We start from the raw sequence: 18,495 nt of genomic DNA, 5'->3' as shown, positions 1-18,495 counted from the left end.
GTTAACCTATCTACATATCTGGCTGTCTCTACTGTCAACAGACTGTAAAATGGTAAGGATGAAAAAATGTGCAATGATAACAGACAAAAACAGAGACGGCCACTCATTAGCATTGCTAATGAGTTAGCTGTACTTTGCATATGTATGGAAGTCCCTCTCTCTCTCTCTCTCTCCCACCTTCAACCAAGCTGTCAATCTCACTCACCGTTGTTGCCCATGCCTTTCATCATGACTTCAGTTTGGGCGAACTCGTAGCCGAAGCTGACCTCGCTGGACACGTCGCTGGCTGCATCGAAGTCCGCCTCCAGCCGGTCAGTGCTCAAACAGGTCTTCATCACAGCACCTCCCTCCTCATCCTCACCCCCCGCATGGACCATGTGCCTGGGCAGGTTGATCCTGTGTGTGTGTGTGTGTGTGTGTGGGTGGGTGGGTAAGTGTATGTGAGAAAGAGTGAGTGAAAGAAAGAGGGAGAGTAACAGCAAGAAAGAAGGTGAGAAAAAAAGAGAAAGTGAGTAAAGAAATGTGTGAGGGAAGGACAAACGGGAAGGATGAACTCCATGGGGAAGTGTTGGGAAAGCAGTTTGTGGATCAATAACATCGTCAAGACATTTACGTGTGTGTGAGAAATAGATCACCACACGAATACCGATTCAAACGTAACACTCTGTGGGCGAAGCAGACCTGAAGAAGTGGTTGTTTCCCCACAGGATTCGGTCACCATGATGCAGCGGGACTGGGCTGGTGACTGCAGCTCCATTCACATATGTCCTGCAGGGGGAAAGCAACAGATTTATGAGGCACGAGTCAACATTCAAGGTGATAAGGAAGGATGCTGGAAATATGGCCTTAAAGGGAATGCCACTTGCTCATTCATTTCTTTGCAAATCCCAGTTGCTGCAAGTTTATAACTACGTGCCCTGAGTATAAACTGCAGTCTGTAGTTCTTAAATGTGACTTTGTAGGAGTCTTTTTTATTACCATCACCCAGATAATCCATGTGCAGGACGGTTACTTCTTCACTTTGCGTTTGAGAACCACAAACTTTGCTGACATCAGAGTTTTGAATATGAAAGATCTCTCCAGACTAAATAAATAATCCTCTCTGTCCACCACGCTCCTCATTTTTTGCTGTATGAATACTGAAAACCTATTTGAAGCGTGTCGCAGGGATCCCTCTGTGGCCCAGATGTAAAAATCCATCTCTTTCCATTACCAAGATGGAGTGCTTCCACTACCTAACAATATTATTCCTTCCTGGTTTGTTGATGCTGTTTTCAGCTCAGTAAACGGGTAAACAGTCTGGTTTCCACTGCAGTTAGGCTTGCAGTGGATAAAAACAGCTGAAAACCAACAGTTAATGCAATAAATATGTGAAACAAGATGTAAAGAACATTCTGGTCTATTCCTGTTAAGTGGCCCATTTGTAAAATTCCTTGATATTCTCTGACTTCTCCAGAGAATTTATCAAATTCCCTGACTTTCCCTGTCTGGAATACACACACCTCTCAAATTCTTTACAATATTTCAGAAATTCCAAGACCACTGGGGAACCCTGCTATTGCTAAAAGTTGAAATGAAAGTCTACTGCGTGTCATATCCATTGAAGATAATGAGAAAATGTCAGTGCTGTAAAGAGAGGTTGTGATAACGTGATAATCAAATGAACAGGACTTGGAGCGGTTCATGTGCATACCGTGCGTTGCGGTGAGGAGTGAGCACCACGCCGCTCTGGTCTGTGATGTCGATGACGCAATGCTCGGCTTGGATGGCCATGCCGCACAGCTGGATGTCCTGCGAGTTGGCCGAGCCCACGCGCGTGTGGTCCTGCACACGGGATACAAAGCACAGAGAGAGAGTCGCTAAGAGCATCGCTGCACCAGTGCATTTTTAATCTAAAGGATTTGAGAGGGTGGAAAGTGTGTGTGTGTGTGTGTCCTGGGAGTCGGCTGAGCCCACATGTGTATGTTTCTGAACACTTTGGTATCAAAGCAACACTGGGTGACTTATGTTGTTAGCACTGAAAGTTTGTAAATGGTGGATTTGAACATGGAATCGTCTGTTTCTGACATTCAAAGTGGATTTTAACAGTGGAATTTAATTTTTGAGTGTCTGATTTTCACATATTTGTTTTGGATATATTCCAAAAGGAAGCTATCACAGCAGCTGCTTCTTGCTGCACTGTATGTAGTCAAGGTTTCATCCACGGTTTGAAACGGGTTGCATTCAGACTCGAGATGCAAGTAAATGCTAATGAATTGTAGTGACATTTTGAGGCTGTTCAGGCTAGTAAATGTTCTGTGTGTGTGTGTGTGTGTGTGTGTGTGTGTATTCTGGGAGTTGGATGAGCCTACATGTGTGCGCTCCTGAACACTGGACAGATACACAGGAAGGAATCAGCAACACTGGTTTTGTAGTTAGCACTGAAATGATGTAAACGAGGCGTGTGTGTGTTTGTGTCTGCATAAATAAACGTTGTAGACCATTGGCTCTTTGGTTCAGCAAAGAAAGTCTGTGTATGTTTGTGTACATCTGTCTACCTCTGCATGTACACACACACACACACACACACTAATCTGCCTCTGCATGTGCTTGTATGTGTATGTGTATGTGCAGTACCTTCAGGTAGTAGACCAGCAGCTCGTTGAGGGCGGGGTCAGCGTTGAGGTTGACCAGGAAGAACTTGTCATCCACCACTCTGATGCCGGAGGACTGCAGGGAAATGCCCAGGCTCTCCAGCTGCCTCTGACGCTCCTAGAGCAAACACATTTTACATATTTAATACATGAATTGATTAATAGATTATTCAATTATTAAGCAGGAACTGCAGAAATGGGGGACAGGCCCAGAGAGAGAGAGAGAGAGAGGGAGAGAGAAAAGAAAGACAGAGAAATGTTTAGTAATTAAGATTTTTGACAGATAATCTATATTGTATAATTAAGATCAGGGTATCTGTGGGTTTCACAAAGCCAAATTCAATTTTTAAGATGTTTGAATGCTAATGCTCAATTTAACCACAATAAAGAAACAAAGCCGGCAAAAACAGACTATTGATCGATTGAACATAGCTAAGAAAGTTCTGAAACTATAAGTGAACAGTATACTTTCCTTACTTTCCTCGACTAATTATCACTGAATATAAAGAGTCTGGCAATAAAAATATCTAGTTTTATAGTTGTTTCAAAATGAAACGTTTTAAGAATACAAGTTTTACAATTACCTGCATAACACAGAGGAAATATTAACACTTCTACATACTGTATTTAATACATTTTAATACCTTCAATTTAGATGATTTAATATAAGAATGTAAAGGAGCCACAGATACCATGAAAATACCTTCATACCAAATACCTGATGGGGTAAAATGGCTAAGTGTGCATGTGTATGTGTGTGTGTGTGTGTGTGTGTGTGTGTGTGTGCATGGTGTGTGTTACCTGTGCAACAGCCTCGGTCTTCCTGAGTTTCTCCTCCCAGGTGACTGTCATCTCCTGGATCAGTTTCTCCGACTCCTCTAGCCGGTCCTTCAGTTCTGGAGCCTTCATAGACTGAGACAGACAGAAGCTGCGTTACTCACCTCCTGTTTTACTGGATTACTCACAACCAAATGGATGAATCGGAGTTCAATTCAGTGTAATAACCGGTGGAAAGATGCTACAAGACAACGTTTTCATATCTCACTTGATTTCCTGTTCTCTTACATTGCCATTTCATTTGATTTCCCTTGTCATTTTATCTTTCATCTTCTTGTTCTACTGTTTTCCATCATGTTGTGTTCGATTGTCATTAAATTTCTGTTATCCAAATCAGGTTTGTTTCGAGAAGGCCCTTGCTTTTTTGCTTCTGAATTTCACTTGCACAAACTAAAGCGAACTAAACCTCGGCCTCGGTGAGCTGGTCCCGCAGCTTCTCCACTTCCTCTCGCAGCTCTCTGATGATCCTGGCGTTGGGGTCTTCGTTGACCACGGCGTGGTTGACGATGCTCTTGGCCCGGTCGGCGTAGCGCAGGGTGGACAGCGTCTCGTCGTAGTTGTCTGCCGCTGGACTGACGGTGGCAACCATGGCTGTGCGGCTGTTCCCCCCCAGGCTGTCCTGCAGGTACAGGAAAGGCTTAACCTCAGCGACAATACCTGACCTCTGACCCCAGACAAAACTATCATAGACTGCATCGTTTAAAACAAAGAAACAGTACAGGTTTGGGTTAGAAAAATGTTTATCGAATGTGTAAAAGGAGTAAAATTTGGGATCAGAGTTTCTGCAGGTTTCACTAAAGCCAAATTTAAGACTTTTTAAGACCTTTTCAATGCTTCCTGGAACTGAATTCAAGACCAATTTAAAAACCAAAATAAAGACACAAAGTTGGCCAAATGAACCCATTTCCGTCTGAACACAGCTAATGAGACTTCTGAAACTAATTGGGCACTATAATAAAAAGCAGGAAATTAATCATTCAGGAACATGAAGTCTAATTTGGTAAGATGCCAAAATAAAAGAACATGGTTTGCATATTGGACTGCTAACCCTGTTCTGTTGTATTAATCTAGTGGACATGCAGCACGAAGACACCGGTAATTGCATTATGAAAAAGACCTCTAATAATAGATAATTAATTTTAAGAGTTTTTCAGATTTTTTAAGGATCCTTCAATCAGTTCTAATCAGTATCACTCCTTAGGTGAACTTTTCAATTCAGCAACAGCAGCATCAAAAAAAGTGATGAAGGTTTGTCGCTCCTCCAGTATTTGGTTTGAATGCCGATCATATGCTAGTCATTTGGATTTGTTAAAAAGGAATAGCAATCTAAGTTTAAAAACTAATTTTCGTTAGGAAATTTCGCTAGGACAATCCAATCAATACCTGAACACAAGCAACTCTCACAAAGCCAAAAACCAGAGAATCAAGACTTGAACCTATGGTGTCAACAAAATATAAAACTTATATAAAACTCCTCCATAGATAATGAATTGGGAAATATGGTGAAGGCAATATGGAGAGCATATAGGGGAATTTCCTGGAATTAAAGGGTAGATTTTCTGGTTCAAAACCTTTAACAACATTAAGGAGGAGTCCGATATGGTGAAATGTTTTCTGTCACCAAAATCATTCTCCTATCCATCATCTGTAGTGGAAACTGGATTGACAAGGTCCGATGTTTTTTTTTGTCTGTACCTTGAGCAGCCAAGTGAGCACAGAGTCTCTGTAGGGAACAAACTTGCTCTTGTTCTTCCCCGCTCCCTGGTCAGCCAAGGCCGAGATAACTAAACCCAGAGTACTGAGAGACCTGGAGGGAGGGGCAGAGGGGGGATAAAGAGAGGGGTAAAGAGGTAAAGAGAGAGAAGGGGAAGGAGGGCGAAAGAGGGAAGGAGGTAGGTATGCAGGGGAGAGAATGTAACAGAGAGAAAAATGAAGAGGGCAGAAAAAAAGGCCACAGGTAATCAGTCTCAGCTCGAAATGGTTCATTGCATTAAAGCCAAGCTACAGGAGGGAGCATCAAATCTATCTGAAATCTACTTTATGCGTTCATTATGTTGAGGTGGGAAATATCTGATCACAACCTTCTGTCTAAAAAGATCAAGGATTATTTTAAGATCAAAAGTGACAATAGATATCCATCTGTGACTTCTTGCATATCATTGACAACACTGAAATGCATGTAAACTAAACACTTTCCAATAAATGACACTAAACATAAAAGTTTCCAGATACAATAAGTGAATGCAGACAGGACACAAACAATTCCAGCCAGTACTTTTCACTGCTTAGAAACAAAATGTATGTAGTTCCACGAGGTAGAAACTGGATTACTGAGGGTTTAACAGTATTTCAGAGTTTTCATTGTTGTGACATTTGTTTTTATTTTATTTCGCAGCTTTGGGTGTGACTTACTTATTGATGTTGCTGCCTTCCTTCAGTCTTTCCCCCGCCGCTCCGGTCTTCGCTGCCCGCTCACTGCCAGCCAGATCCACCAGACTCAGCTTGCTCACCTTCTCTCCACTCGTCTGAACAGAACACACAGCAACACACAAAAATATATATACGGTACATTCATCATACAAAGCTTTTTCCACTTCTTAGCATCATATTTCTGTCCTTTGTGCGTCATTAAAAGGCCAGTTGCAATTGTGGTGATTCATGGATGAACAATTATTCTAATCTTCGCATTCATTGTATGTTACTGTGTCGACTAAAGGCAAAAATGTAAAATGTGAAATGTCATGTTAACTTTCCAGGGTTTCTGCAGGTTTCAGAAAGCCGAATGTACGATTCTTTAAACCTTTTAAATGCTACCTGGAATTAAATAAAAAATAAATAAATAAAAAGAAACAAAGCAAAACCAGCCTATTTCCAGTTGAACATAGCTAATGAAAGTTCTGAAACTATAAATGGGCAGGATAAGAAAAAAAAAGCACAACTTAATTCATTGTTAAAAGACATGATGTACATTTGTGATTAGTAAAGCATAGCCGATGAAAAAAAAGCTTGTTTTGCATATTGTATTAACCCTGTTCTGTGTTAATCTATGAGTGGAAATGCAGCGCAAAGAAACCTGTAATGGTAAAAAAAAGATCTTTAATAATATAATATAATATTTAAGACATTTTAATACTTTTTAAAGGCCTTAAATTCAGATAATTTAAGACTTTAAGAACCCACAGATACCCTGCTTTCAGAGATAGATGGGTGATGATGAAAAGGATGTCAAAGACCAATTTTTAATGAAACCAAATAGAAGAAAACAATTGCTTACCCTCTCTTCCATCATTTTAACACAATGCAGACATATTAAGTAAAAGGAAGATGCAGTTATGATCTTGTCAACAGCTGATGTTGAGTGTGTGTGTGTGTGTGTGTGTAAATCTTACCCCAGACTGCATGTCCATGAGTGTGTGTGTGAGGATGATATTGAACACAGCGTGGGATCTGCTGCTCTCTTCGTTCATGTTTGTGGCCGCTACCGTACGAGATTTATTTCCCTCCGACATCAGAGACTCGATGTCCTGTTGTGGACAGAGACGGCATGACGCAGTCAGAGTGGACAAACAAATGAATGAATGACATTTATTCCTTTGTCTTGTCTGTATTATCCATCTTATGAAACACTTTCTTTTTCCTTAGCAACTCAATAAAGTGAAAGTAAAGAGCAGTAATAAAAGCTAACTCAAATAGCATTTGCAAATTATTATTAGCGTTTGTTTTGACCTACATCGTCTACCAGATGGGTGGGGTTTACCGTGTCAAGTGATTCAGATAGAGTTGGATAAGTTGTCGATCACAGAGAAGCATATTATTATATTTTTGACATATGGGACATAATCAGGCTAAAGCAAACCATAAACAGCAATCTAAAAACTATTTGACACCGGTCTGTGCTGGTAAGTACTTGCATTTGCTATGAGAGTTTCATAGATCTTAGCATTTAATCTCTCTTATAACATATCTTCCAAGAAAACGGTGCAGTACCTTATAGTTTGCCACAGCCAGGCGGGACAGGCCGTCCACATAAGGCCCCAACACTTTGTGCTCTCTCACTCTCAGCGTTTGTCGACTTCTACAGAGAGAAGAGAAGAAGAGAAGAGAAGTTATCCATCAGTTCAATTCTGTTCAACTCAACAGCTGTGAACCTGAGAATCTGAATTCCATATATTTCTGAACAACTCAAAACTTATAGCAAGTCTTTAGACAATTACAGTAATTTATAGTCAGTCAAATAAAAATTACATTTGACACTATCCCCCAAACAAATGATTGATATCAATTGTGTAGAGGATTGTCACATTGAGGTAAACATAATTTATATTCATATACAGTATATATGAAGAGCTGTGTTCGAAACTGAGATATCCTGGCTCTTTGAAAAAGTGAAAATTTTAATGGATTTTTTTTTTGCACTGATGTGGTAACTCAAAAAAGTTTTGAGCACAGATGATTTTATTGATTAGAAGTAAATAAAAATGGTAACTTTGCATTTTAACATCTCAGTTTGGGAAGTTGTTTTTCTTCCGTTTGTGTGTACAAACTCCCCATCTAGTTCCTTTGAAAAAAGTGACACCTACTCTATACCTACCTATATGATTGATTTGCATAAAACCAAAACAAATAATGGTCCTTTTCAAAGCACAGCAAGTAATCTGATCCCGAATGATGAACAAAGCAGCAACAGAGGAGACCCAAAGCAGAGACCGGAGACTTCAACCGAGCGAGTCATCTACATATTTAATTTGCCTGATCCTGCATTTACCATAAACTACCAGTTCCTCACCCTTTGGGGTCGAGCAGGTCTCGGACTTTCTCGTTGTAGATCTCCATGTAGGAAACCTCCACGGTGAAGCTCTCTCCCTCTCTGGCCTCCTGCAGGATCCTGCTGAACAGCGAGCTGCAGAGCCGGGGGATCAGACCGGGCTGCTCCGCCGAACCCATCATGGTGTACGACTTCCCAGAGCCTGACGAAACAGTTACAGTATATTAGACCCAGATTCAGTCAAGAAACACACCGACCAGTGTTAACAAAAGAATTTTAGTATGTTGCTGTATGTTTACTGAAGACATACTGACCTAAAGAAATAAAAAAAAACATTCTTCACAAGGTTAGAAAAAGACAGTTACTATGTGATGCCTAAGGGCAGATTCAGAATTAGTTTTATTAGACAAATAAGTCTGCACATACAAAAAAAAGAAAAAATCTGTATGCATGAGTCAGAAACAGTGTAAACAGATGCAGCACAACACTTCTCGAGGCAACATGCCTACTCAATAAGGATAAATTAACACTTGAAAATAACATGAAAAAATAAAGTGTCTGGGAGGCAGAGATGCGGATGAGTTAGCCAATCAAAGTAAAAAAAAATATAGATATATAAAATACTATATTGCTTGTGGACACACGGAGGTATAGAAGTAAATATTGCAGTGGTTCACAGGTCTGTTCGTCTACCCAATAAGGAAAAATAAACATTCAAATACATTTAAGAAAAAAGGGCAGACAGGCAGATCATTTGCATTTCAGTAGACACTTTTTCCTTTTTTTTTTTAAACCTACAGACATATGAAAGACCCCCCAAAAAAAACAATAAATATTACTTGAGGTGCGTTCACACAAAGCATGTTTGGAGCAGATTATTCCAACTCTTAGTTTGATTCATTTGGCCAGATGAGAACAAAGCCATTTGAACTCAGGTGCCACTAAATAACGGCACTGAGACACATGAAAACGCAATTGAACTGCAGTGCAATTTGTTAGGAGTGAAAACGTAATTCGAACCAATTACAGGAAATGACCCCAAAACGCAAGGCTTCATGGGTATAACTAGACGGATGTTGACATCCAATAGCCAGCAGAAAGCCTAGCAGACATTTTTAAAAAATGAACAACCGCAGGGCAAACCGCAGCCTGGGCTGATGCTCATAATCAGCTATTTCTTCATGTGTTCTCACCTGGTATGAAGACCAGAGAAGGTAAATTACAGCAAAAAGTGCAGATAAGTCCTTCATGCTTAATTAAACTTACAGGGACTGGAAGATTTGTTTTGTCTCCCCCCGCTGCCAAAATCTCTAACCTCACAGGATGACACACAGGTTACCAAAAAAACTCTGTCCACCAAACAAGCTACTTGTGAGTCCATGTGACTTTGATTCGCTCATAATTGGGCAGTGTGAACTTAAGCAAAACAAATACAAATATGCAACAAAGTAAACTTTTCCACTATGGTTCGGACCAAAGAAAACAAACTGTAGGTGTGTCCGCACCCTTACTGAGCTTGATACTCAGTTTGTGCTATGGAGTATGACCGTAAGACAGTGTTACTGTAATAGCACTCCTACTGATATTACTAAGGATCCTGTTTGGAGGTTTAGAGGTTACCTGTCTGTCCGTAAGCAAAAATACAGGCATTGTAGCCCATGAAGGCGTTGTCCAGCAGACTCTCCCCAAGGCACTGGAACACCACATCCTGACCTGCCCAAACAGCAGGAAACACACAGTGGCACAATAAAGCTTCACTATACATTCACACTGACAGTATATAAACCAAGCAGTGTGCCGGAGAGGTTGTGGCTTGTAAAGAAAACCTCCACTAAAGGGAAAGAGAGAGATGAGGAAATCAGAAACATAAAGACTTCCCTGAGGTTATAAAGCCTTTATTTTCTCTACACCGTCTTCTTTCATAGACATGGACATGGTTTCCCGGTCTCTCCCTCTCTTTAAAAGACGACTTTCACAGCCCAGAAAAGACTCGGTGGGCATTTTGTTCAAATTCAATAAGTCTGACAGTGGCCTGGTAAATTATTGTTCCCCCTCACATTGTGGGAAACCCGCTGGCAGTGTTAGTGCTCTATCCATTTAAGCTATCCAGGACTACAGAACTAATTTAGTTAAACAATGGGTACAATATTTTCTCCTAACGGCGGGTTTGATGTTCCCCTTCACCACCACCCCCCCTCAAATAGCCCCTTTCTTCAACTCCATAAATAGTTCAGAATACCAGGAAACGTACAGGCCAAGTGATAAGTTTAATAAATAACTCAACAGGCACCAAAGTCACGTATGGGCTAAAAACAGAATGCACCAAATGAAAGAAACATAATGACTCTGAAAATGTACAAACCCGCAAACTTGTCTTTTTGAGATTCATCCATGGACCAAAAGCAGTGGTCGTAGGCAAAGACCTGAATACAAAAGAGTTTGCATTAACACATAAAACAACAAACGGCTCACAACAATGAGTATTCAATCACCATGTACTGTATAATTAAAAGATTATATAGTTATACATTTGTATAGAGAAAAAATACAGCTTGTGTAACATAAATTCAACTTAATGTTCAAGTTAATACTCACCTTGGGTTGATTCCTGGAGACAGCAAATGGAAGAGATGACAATATCACAGTTAACAGCTGTTGGTTTTATGTATATGGGCATGTCATTGACCATTAACTTACTCTCTCTGTGACTCTATCATAGGCATGTGAACTTATCTAAAGTACACACCAGAGGAAATATCAGCAGCTACTTTTCCATAACAGGGGAACTGGCCGTGGGACTTGCCAAGGCAAGGACATGTCAAAACATTTAGCACATGACAACACTGAAGCAACATTCATTCACTTGATACTCTGGTCCAGCTGAAAAGCACACTGCTGTAGGAACAAGATTCAAAACAAACTAAAGAAATGTTTGTGGGGAAAGGAGCGACAAAGGTCATGATGATATTCACAGAAAGTCAACTGAGCACACTTGCTCTTTTTCAGCGGCGCCCTGCTTCACATTCACACAGGTAAGACACATTCACACCCTGGAAGCTGCCCAGTACAACCATAGTCTACCGTTGGCCACTGAGCAGCTCCGCCTGAACAGTTGGGGGTTGCGTCTGCGATAACAGATCAATCACCCATCTCTACATGGGGGCGGTAAAAATTTTCTGATTGCAAAGCATTTGACGGTGCCAAAGGGCGAAATACCTGCCTTGACATCATTGATTGAGATGCAACCAGAAGTGCAACACAGTTTAAAGTTTCGGCCCATAGAGAGCAGTGCAACAACGACTGTCTGCCCCTGGAAGTGGATGCAGAACTTAATTCAAAAAATGTTGAAATTAAATCCAGGATTATGTAATTCACTATACAGAAGCCATGTAACTATGTTTACAGCTCAAAAAACGTGATTTAGTGCTGATTCACTCTTTAATGATACAGACAATGAGTGCAACATAACCTTGGCCATACTCTAGCACTTAAAGAGTCCGTCCCATAACAGAAAGGTCACAAGTTTGATCCCTGCTACAGGCAATGTGTCCATCTACAGTCATGTATCCTGTCAGAATGTCCTTTAGCAGGACGCTGCTCCCCTACCTGCTCACTAATTGCATGTCACTCTGGATGAGTGTTAGCTAAATGCCCTAAAATGTGAATGTTATCGTTAAACAGATGCTAGCTGTTCTTTGGCAATACAGAAGACGCAAGAGACAATGTTAAGAGTAAGAGTGAGGAAGGAGAAGAGTGAGTGAAGAAGTCCGACTCGACTCCAGGTCAAAGTCAGTGGAGTAAGACGAGGAGGGGGGGGGGGGGGGGGGGGGTTTCAAGGACATGGAGTCAAAGGTGTTTTAATCGCAGCGAAGCTTAAAAATCTGTCAAGGTGACTAATCCTCTTTGGCTCGTAGCGAATCGAGGGGGGAATGTGACCTTCAGCGGCACTAAGAACCCTGGAGACACAGGCAGAGACGAAGTCTCCAGGTTCCTGTTAGAGCACTTTAAAATGCCATCATTGCCTCTTATGTTTATCCCAATACAGTCAACAGTGGTACCCTACATATCAGTCACCAGATAGATACATCAAATCCAATTATCAAGCATGTTACATGCTGCAGTACAGCCTTATGTAATTCTCAAGTGTAACATTCCTGCAAGAGCAAATTAAAACCTCATCATGTTTAACTTGAAGGCTTAGGTTCAGCCTTATCCCATGAAATTTGGTTTTATGTGGTCAAATGATTGCTAGATTTAATATACTTTATTATGAAACATAGGGTTACAATGAATATATCACATGATATCACAGTACCGTTCAAATATTGTACTCTTTGACTGGTGAATTTATGCAAAAGCCTGCTTTAGATTTGACAAAAAAAAAACAGTGGTCTTTATATGCCACATACAAAACATCTCCCACGAATAGACTATTATATATACTTATATATCTATCATCCGTCTGTCTATCTATCTGTAACACATCATCAAAAGTCAGAAAGAAAACTACATCAGAACTAGTCCCACTGATTTAGTATGAGAACAGTGCATGGATTTACACATGTGAGAGGTGTTTCAGTCTATTCTTCCCCATTTCTGACTCTCACAACATTAAATCTCTTCCCTGCAGGCTGCAGTTTTGCATGTTGGTTAGAGAGGTTGTCTAGCAATCAGAGCTGCTGGTTCAGTCCACAGTAGCGAGGGCATCCAACCACATATTAACCTGCTCCACAATGAGAGGTGTTGAAAACCAGCTAATATACCGTAAAGCTAAATATTGCGTTACGAAAGACAGCTGCTTATAAATTACACTTGTGGTTGTATCTGTTATGCTAAAATAAATCACAGTCGTACATGAGCATCCCGTTCCCACTGAAGCCTCATTGGGAGCAGACCTTCTACCTCGTACAGTACACAAAACATACACACATTCACTCAGGCAGAAAAAGTAATTTGGGGTATAAATGTTGCAAATTTAGTCCTGGCCACACACAGGGTGGGCTCTGATGAAACAAGGCCTCCCTATGTGAAACTTGGCCAGACCATGAAAGAGCAACATTAAGTCCTGTCCTGTCCTGGGACGGCTGGCTGGGACATTCCTGAGATAACTGGCAGAGCCTCACAGCTCCAAGGAGTCACTAGAGGAGCGGGAGGAGGAGGAGGAGGAGGAGGAAGGTAGGTCACAGATTGCCCTGCCAGTCTATGAGCAACAACATACAGGCCCATAGTATGTTTAGCAGGTCAGAATCAACAGGGCATGCTATTTCAACGACTTAAGAATATGATGTATGGTCACATATCGTAGATACTTAGCAGTTCTTGCAGCTTGGATAATGAAAACAAGCAAATGTTTGTGGTGCTATAAACAGCTCCGAAAGCTTTTTTAACGGGGTTTCTTATCAAGTCCAAGCCCAGATAAGAATGTCTCACAAGCAGCCTGATCAGTGTGACTCTGTGACCAATAACAATACTTTATAGAACTGTACTAGCTCAAATGACCCCTCAGACCCCAGCTAGGATCCATTAGTTGTTTACAGAGTCAGACTATAGGGCGGTCAGCATTGCACAAGACCCTAAAAATGCATCCATCCTGCTTTAGCACTCCATTAGTACCACACTGGCTACTGCAGCCCCATTCTTTCTCCAATGCTGTGAAGTTGAGTTCAGTACCATAGTACAACACAAAATTCATGTGTGTCACTTGCACGTTCTGGCAGCTTTAAAAGGGCACTTCTTTTTTTTCTAAAGATTTTTTCTTTGGCAGAGCGAAAAGTGCAGCAGTAATTCAAGGACTGCATACAGCACATGCAGCTGAACTGGGATCCATGAAACTACAAGTCAGGAACCAGTTACAAGCTTATCACTGCTGGATTCCCATGTCATGAAAGCAGCAACAAGGCTTCATTAATCTGGGTTGCCAGGATGAGAGAGCACCCATCTGGCAGGTGTGACAGCTCCTGCTGTACGCCTGGTCACAGCCAGCCAGGGTGCCATAATATAATATCGACACCGCCTTAGCCTCATGCGGTGATTCAATTCAGACAAACCTGTCAGACAACAAGCTGACTAAGCACAAACCTTGCAGGACTGGGTGGTCAAAGGACTCCCCCCTACAAAGAAAACATGTTTATATCATAGATTATGCTTCAATCTAAACCACTGCCTGTCCACTGAGCCACTAGTCAAGAGAGAAAGCCTTGTTATAGAAACTGACACTTTCCTTTTAAGGGCTTGTTTCCTGGCTGTTTGGTGTTTTTAACAAATCACATCAGAAACTCGCAAAATCACTCAGCACACATGAGGTATTATCTTATTTAGGCTATACAAAAAAGACCAGCCAGTGATCAGTTTGCTTCTCTTTCTGTTTCTGCTTCTGCGTGACCCTCTTACTGTACTGGGATCATGGAAGTGCTTGTCTGTGTGTTGAGTGGAGCCTGTAAAACTTGTTCACATCGAGCCCCAACGGGGAAACATACCGCAGCTGAACACTGAAGCGTGTCAGGGCAGAAGACACACACACACACACACACACACACACACACAACAGAATACATAGGAAAACTCTGAAATATGAGACTTGCTCTCGCTACAAAGACAGGGATTCATATTCTTGTGTCTGAAGGGGATTGACCTGAGGGAGACGTGCTGAACCAGGTCACCTGAGCGGGGGCCAAAACCCCCAGAGAGCATCACACCTGCGCTGCTCTGACTCACTGCTGGCTGACTGCTAGGAGGAGAGAGAAGGAGCGGACGGTGTTGTCACAACAGTCAGATGTGGGGCGTACAGCACATGCCCAGTGCCACGTTTTTACCCACTTTGTATCAAAATGATTAAAAAGATCAATGCACATTTTGCATGTACCCGCAAATTCATTTCATCTAAGCTTGTGGCACTGATGTATGTTTTGATGAACATTTCATTAAACCAAAGCTAAATTTCCATCCATACTGCTTGGGTGCATTTTCTTAAATATGGAGTCTTGAATCTTGACACTGTCCTCTCCTTTTTTTTTTTTTTTTTAACTCAAGGCTGACTATCTGAGCAGGACTGAGCTGGAACAGACACACCCTTTGTAAAGAGAGGAATGGTGCAGGGAGGAAAGAGGGAGGGAGGAGGAAGAAAGGACAGGAGGGAGGGAAGGAGAGAGGGAGGGAAGGAGAGAGGGAGGGAAGGAGGGGTGAGGCCTGAATCTGAGCTTCCTCCATGTGAAGCTGGCTGCTAACCAGACAGGTTAGTTAGAGTCTGTGTATACTGGTGCCGCAAGTAGTCCTGTGTAAATTAAGCTAAAGGTATTCAGACACATACGGGTAAACACTTTCATGCCTAGGCACACACAGACACAGACAAAATGAAAAGGGGGAGTCATTTCTTAACTTCAGGAAATCTAACCTACACTGGAGAGGCATATGTGGACAATGCAACCTGTACAGACAAGTGCTACCTATAAAGAGTTCTGTAGGGCAGGGACTATGGAAGAGTATTAGCATATTACAACATATGGTGCAATAACTTTTACTGTGCATTGTCTCTAAATAATAACTAAGGTAAAACAGTAGGAAGAGGCAGGGTCCACTGAACAAAGTAATCATTGTTTTATCAAAAATGAAATGGGATAAGATTAGACCCAAGTGATCCATTGTGGACTTGTGAAGCTCAAAGGGTTGAGCACAGCTATTTAGAGTTACAGGTTCAATCTTACTGGGATAAACCATACTAAAAATGCACTAATGCTACTCTATGGCAGATACAAACAAATTGCATGCAGTCAGTGTCCTGCAGAAACCTCCCATCTTACGGCTTTTTTATTTTACTGCAATCACCTGAAAAGGTTTCATGAGCTTGAGACCAAGCCAAACTAATGACACTATAAAATGCACTATGAAATGCAAAAATACGACTGTCAGCAGTAATTGAGCGGAATTTTTTTGCATGACACTGATGGTAATGTAATGAACCAGTGTGTTCAACGCTCTTGTCTCTACCTTGGGTCTCCTTTGCTCATGTTGACGCTGGCTGGATGCAAAACTGTCTGGTTCCCCTCCACCTCCACCACACATTTTGTCTTTAGATCCTTTTCTGAAAGGAAACAAAGAACCAGGAGCAAAAGTAAGTGAGCTATACATGTGTTTGCATGATGAAATGAATGACTTCAAATGGAAGTCTACACCTGCAGTGCTGTAGAATGCAGACTGTTGAAAAGTGAACTGGGTGCTTCATTTAGTCATTTGGCATCTTGAAAAGAGATGTGAAGTGAAAAATAAAGAGATCTAATTGCTACAGCTGAGTTTTTAAAATGCATTATAGAAGAGTCAACTATAATGGTCATCATAACTTTCTAAAGTAGTCACACACAGCTCTCATCACAGAAAGACAGGTGGCATATGCCGTCTGTGTGCCAGTTCCTCGTGATCACAACACTGACAGCCCTACTTGGAGAGGCAGGAAATAGTTTTATTGTTGATGATTCATCCATGCCTTGCCTGTGCAAACACAAAGACCTGTTCACTGCTCCCTAACCAGTCAGTAAGGAAAAGCAGGGTCAGACCTTGCACAAGCTTCTCTTCCTCATTCCTACCTACAAGGAAAATAAAGGAGGAGACAGTGCTGGAACGTCCTGTCAGAACCGGGGGTTAGGCCACATGTACAGTCAGGTTTCCCAAAGTTATGGTCAATTGCTTTTGATCAAAGATATGGTCACACGTTTTATCTTATTTTTTATTTTATTTTATCCTTAGTATTTATCCTTTTATCCTTATTTATCCTAGTATTGATTTGAATGTTATTCTTCTCCATCTTTGTCCTTTTCTCTTAATTTAATTCCTGTTTCGCACGGTTCCATTGCTTTTTTAAATTCATTTGGAGTATTCTGCTTTTATTTTGACTGTCAAAAGCACTTTGTAAACTCGGTTTTTAAAAGGTGCTATATAAATAAAGTTATCATTATTATTATTATTATTATTATTATTATTATTATTATCATTATATTATTATATTATAGTTCAGTCCTGCTTAACTTTTGTCAGACTCATTTCAGCCACTGAAAGTAAGTCAAACATGTCACTGTACATGCATTTTAGTCCCAATTCTGACTGGAAGTGATGTCACTGTCACTTCCATTTTTTTTCCATTTCCATTCCCACAGCACTCCTGCCAAAATAGCCAACATGCACTTTTCCACAGCCGTGCAAAATGGGCCTTTTCAGAGCGTGAGGAGGGAAAAAAACTAATTCTATAAAACACAGGAATGAAGCCTCTATTGTTTGTTGAAAACTGCAGCCCAAATGACAAATTAGCTCTGGCTGCACAAACTGACAGAAGGAAATGTCACAGAAATTGTGTTTTGGAGAAGAGAAGTGGATGAAATAATGAAAATGTCTTGTTTGACCCTTTTGGTGGAAACCCGACTTGCCAGTAGCTGGATGGTCCAATTCATGAAACTGAACTAAAGTGACTATCACAAGGTTTCTGTCACATTACTCACCTCTCCTGTTCATTGGTCGGACACGGACAGCGACCTTTACATTGGACTCATTCAGGCTATTGTCGTCCATGACGCCAGCTGATCTGCAGCAAATGAATGAATGAATGGACAAAAAAAAAACAGGGAAATTCATTGACAACACATCTATCATGCTCAGTCATGTGTGAAATTATACCAAAAAAATCATGTTTACCACTTTATTTCCCCTAAACTGCATCTCAATACACGTATTTGTTTTGTCAACATGCAGCTCCCCATTGCGTGGGACACAAATGTCTCTATAAATAAACACAATAGGGCGACTTGTTTCTACTGATTATCACAATATTCATATGACAACCCGTCACCAGACAGCTGGTATGAACTTATACGATGGCAAAATAATTTAAAGTACAATATAGTCTTCAGTACAGAGGACTGACCGTGTAAAACGAGTGCGCAGTTATTTCCCTGTCCCGCTCCTGCAGGCACCTTCAGGCTCACCACGGCTAGCTTGACACGCTAATGTTAGCTGGATAACAGGAACAAACATGCAAAGTGGGGACACATACTGTATTTTAATGACCACACCGATAAATACAACTGACCACAGTAGAGTGCCGAATGGAAATACACTTCAATCCTCCCCCAGAAAAACTTACGACTGACGGCAGTTCATTCTCTCGGCTCTTCCACCTGTTGCATTTCCTGAAACTGCCCGCAGAGATCAGTCGAGCCATGTAAACTTGAAGCTAAGGGGATTTGCCGTGAGATTTAGTGGGCTTCCAAGTTGCGCTCT

General features: G+C 41.2%; 1 protein-coding gene across 3 annotated transcripts in view; it reads right to left on the bottom strand.

Annotated features, from left to right (window-relative positions):
* The window catches only part of LOC139923434 (kinesin-like protein KIF13B), a 41,717-nt gene extending 23,325 nt beyond the window's left edge, over positions 1–18,392 (bottom strand). For 2 of the 3 annotated variants that reach the window (XM_071914225.2, XM_071914226.2), the window contains exons 1-18: positions 18,359–18,392; positions 18,140–18,228; positions 17,718–17,800; positions 16,219–16,312; positions 10,831–10,843; positions 10,598–10,658; positions 9,856–9,948; positions 8,257–8,437; positions 7,458–7,545; positions 6,860–6,994; positions 5,883–5,995; positions 5,166–5,277; positions 3,877–4,089; positions 3,435–3,545; positions 2,617–2,751; positions 1,694–1,824; positions 682–768; positions 206–396 (exon numbers count right to left, since the gene is read on the bottom strand). In XM_071914225.2, the coding sequence (XP_071770326.2) occupies positions 206–396; positions 682–768; positions 1,694–1,824; positions 2,617–2,751; positions 3,435–3,545; positions 3,877–4,089; positions 5,166–5,277; positions 5,883–5,995; positions 6,860–6,994; positions 7,458–7,545; positions 8,257–8,437; positions 9,856–9,948; positions 10,598–10,658; positions 10,831–10,843; positions 16,219–16,312; positions 17,718–17,787 (1,828 nt within the window). In that variant the 5' untranslated portion in view covers positions 17,788–17,800; positions 18,140–18,228; positions 18,359–18,392. The remainder of the gene's footprint in view (positions 1–205; positions 397–681; positions 769–1,693; positions 1,825–2,616; positions 2,752–3,434; positions 3,546–3,876; positions 4,090–5,165; positions 5,278–5,882; positions 5,996–6,859; positions 6,995–7,457; positions 7,546–8,256; positions 8,438–9,855; positions 9,949–10,597; positions 10,659–10,830; positions 10,844–16,218; positions 16,313–17,717; positions 17,801–18,139; positions 18,229–18,358) is intronic. The other variant, XM_071914227.2, reaches the window with a different exon arrangement.
* Between the last annotated feature and the right edge of the window lie 103 nt (positions 18,393–18,495).

The sequence above is a fragment of the Centroberyx gerrardi genome, chromosome 18, assembly GCF_048128805.1.
Source record: "Centroberyx gerrardi isolate f3 chromosome 18, fCenGer3.hap1.cur.20231027, whole genome shotgun sequence".
Classification (NCBI taxonomy): Eukaryota; Metazoa; Chordata; class Actinopteri; order Beryciformes; family Berycidae; genus Centroberyx; species Centroberyx gerrardi.
Note: the sequence above shows the minus strand (reverse complement) of the source record. Positions and strands in the feature narration are given on the sequence as shown.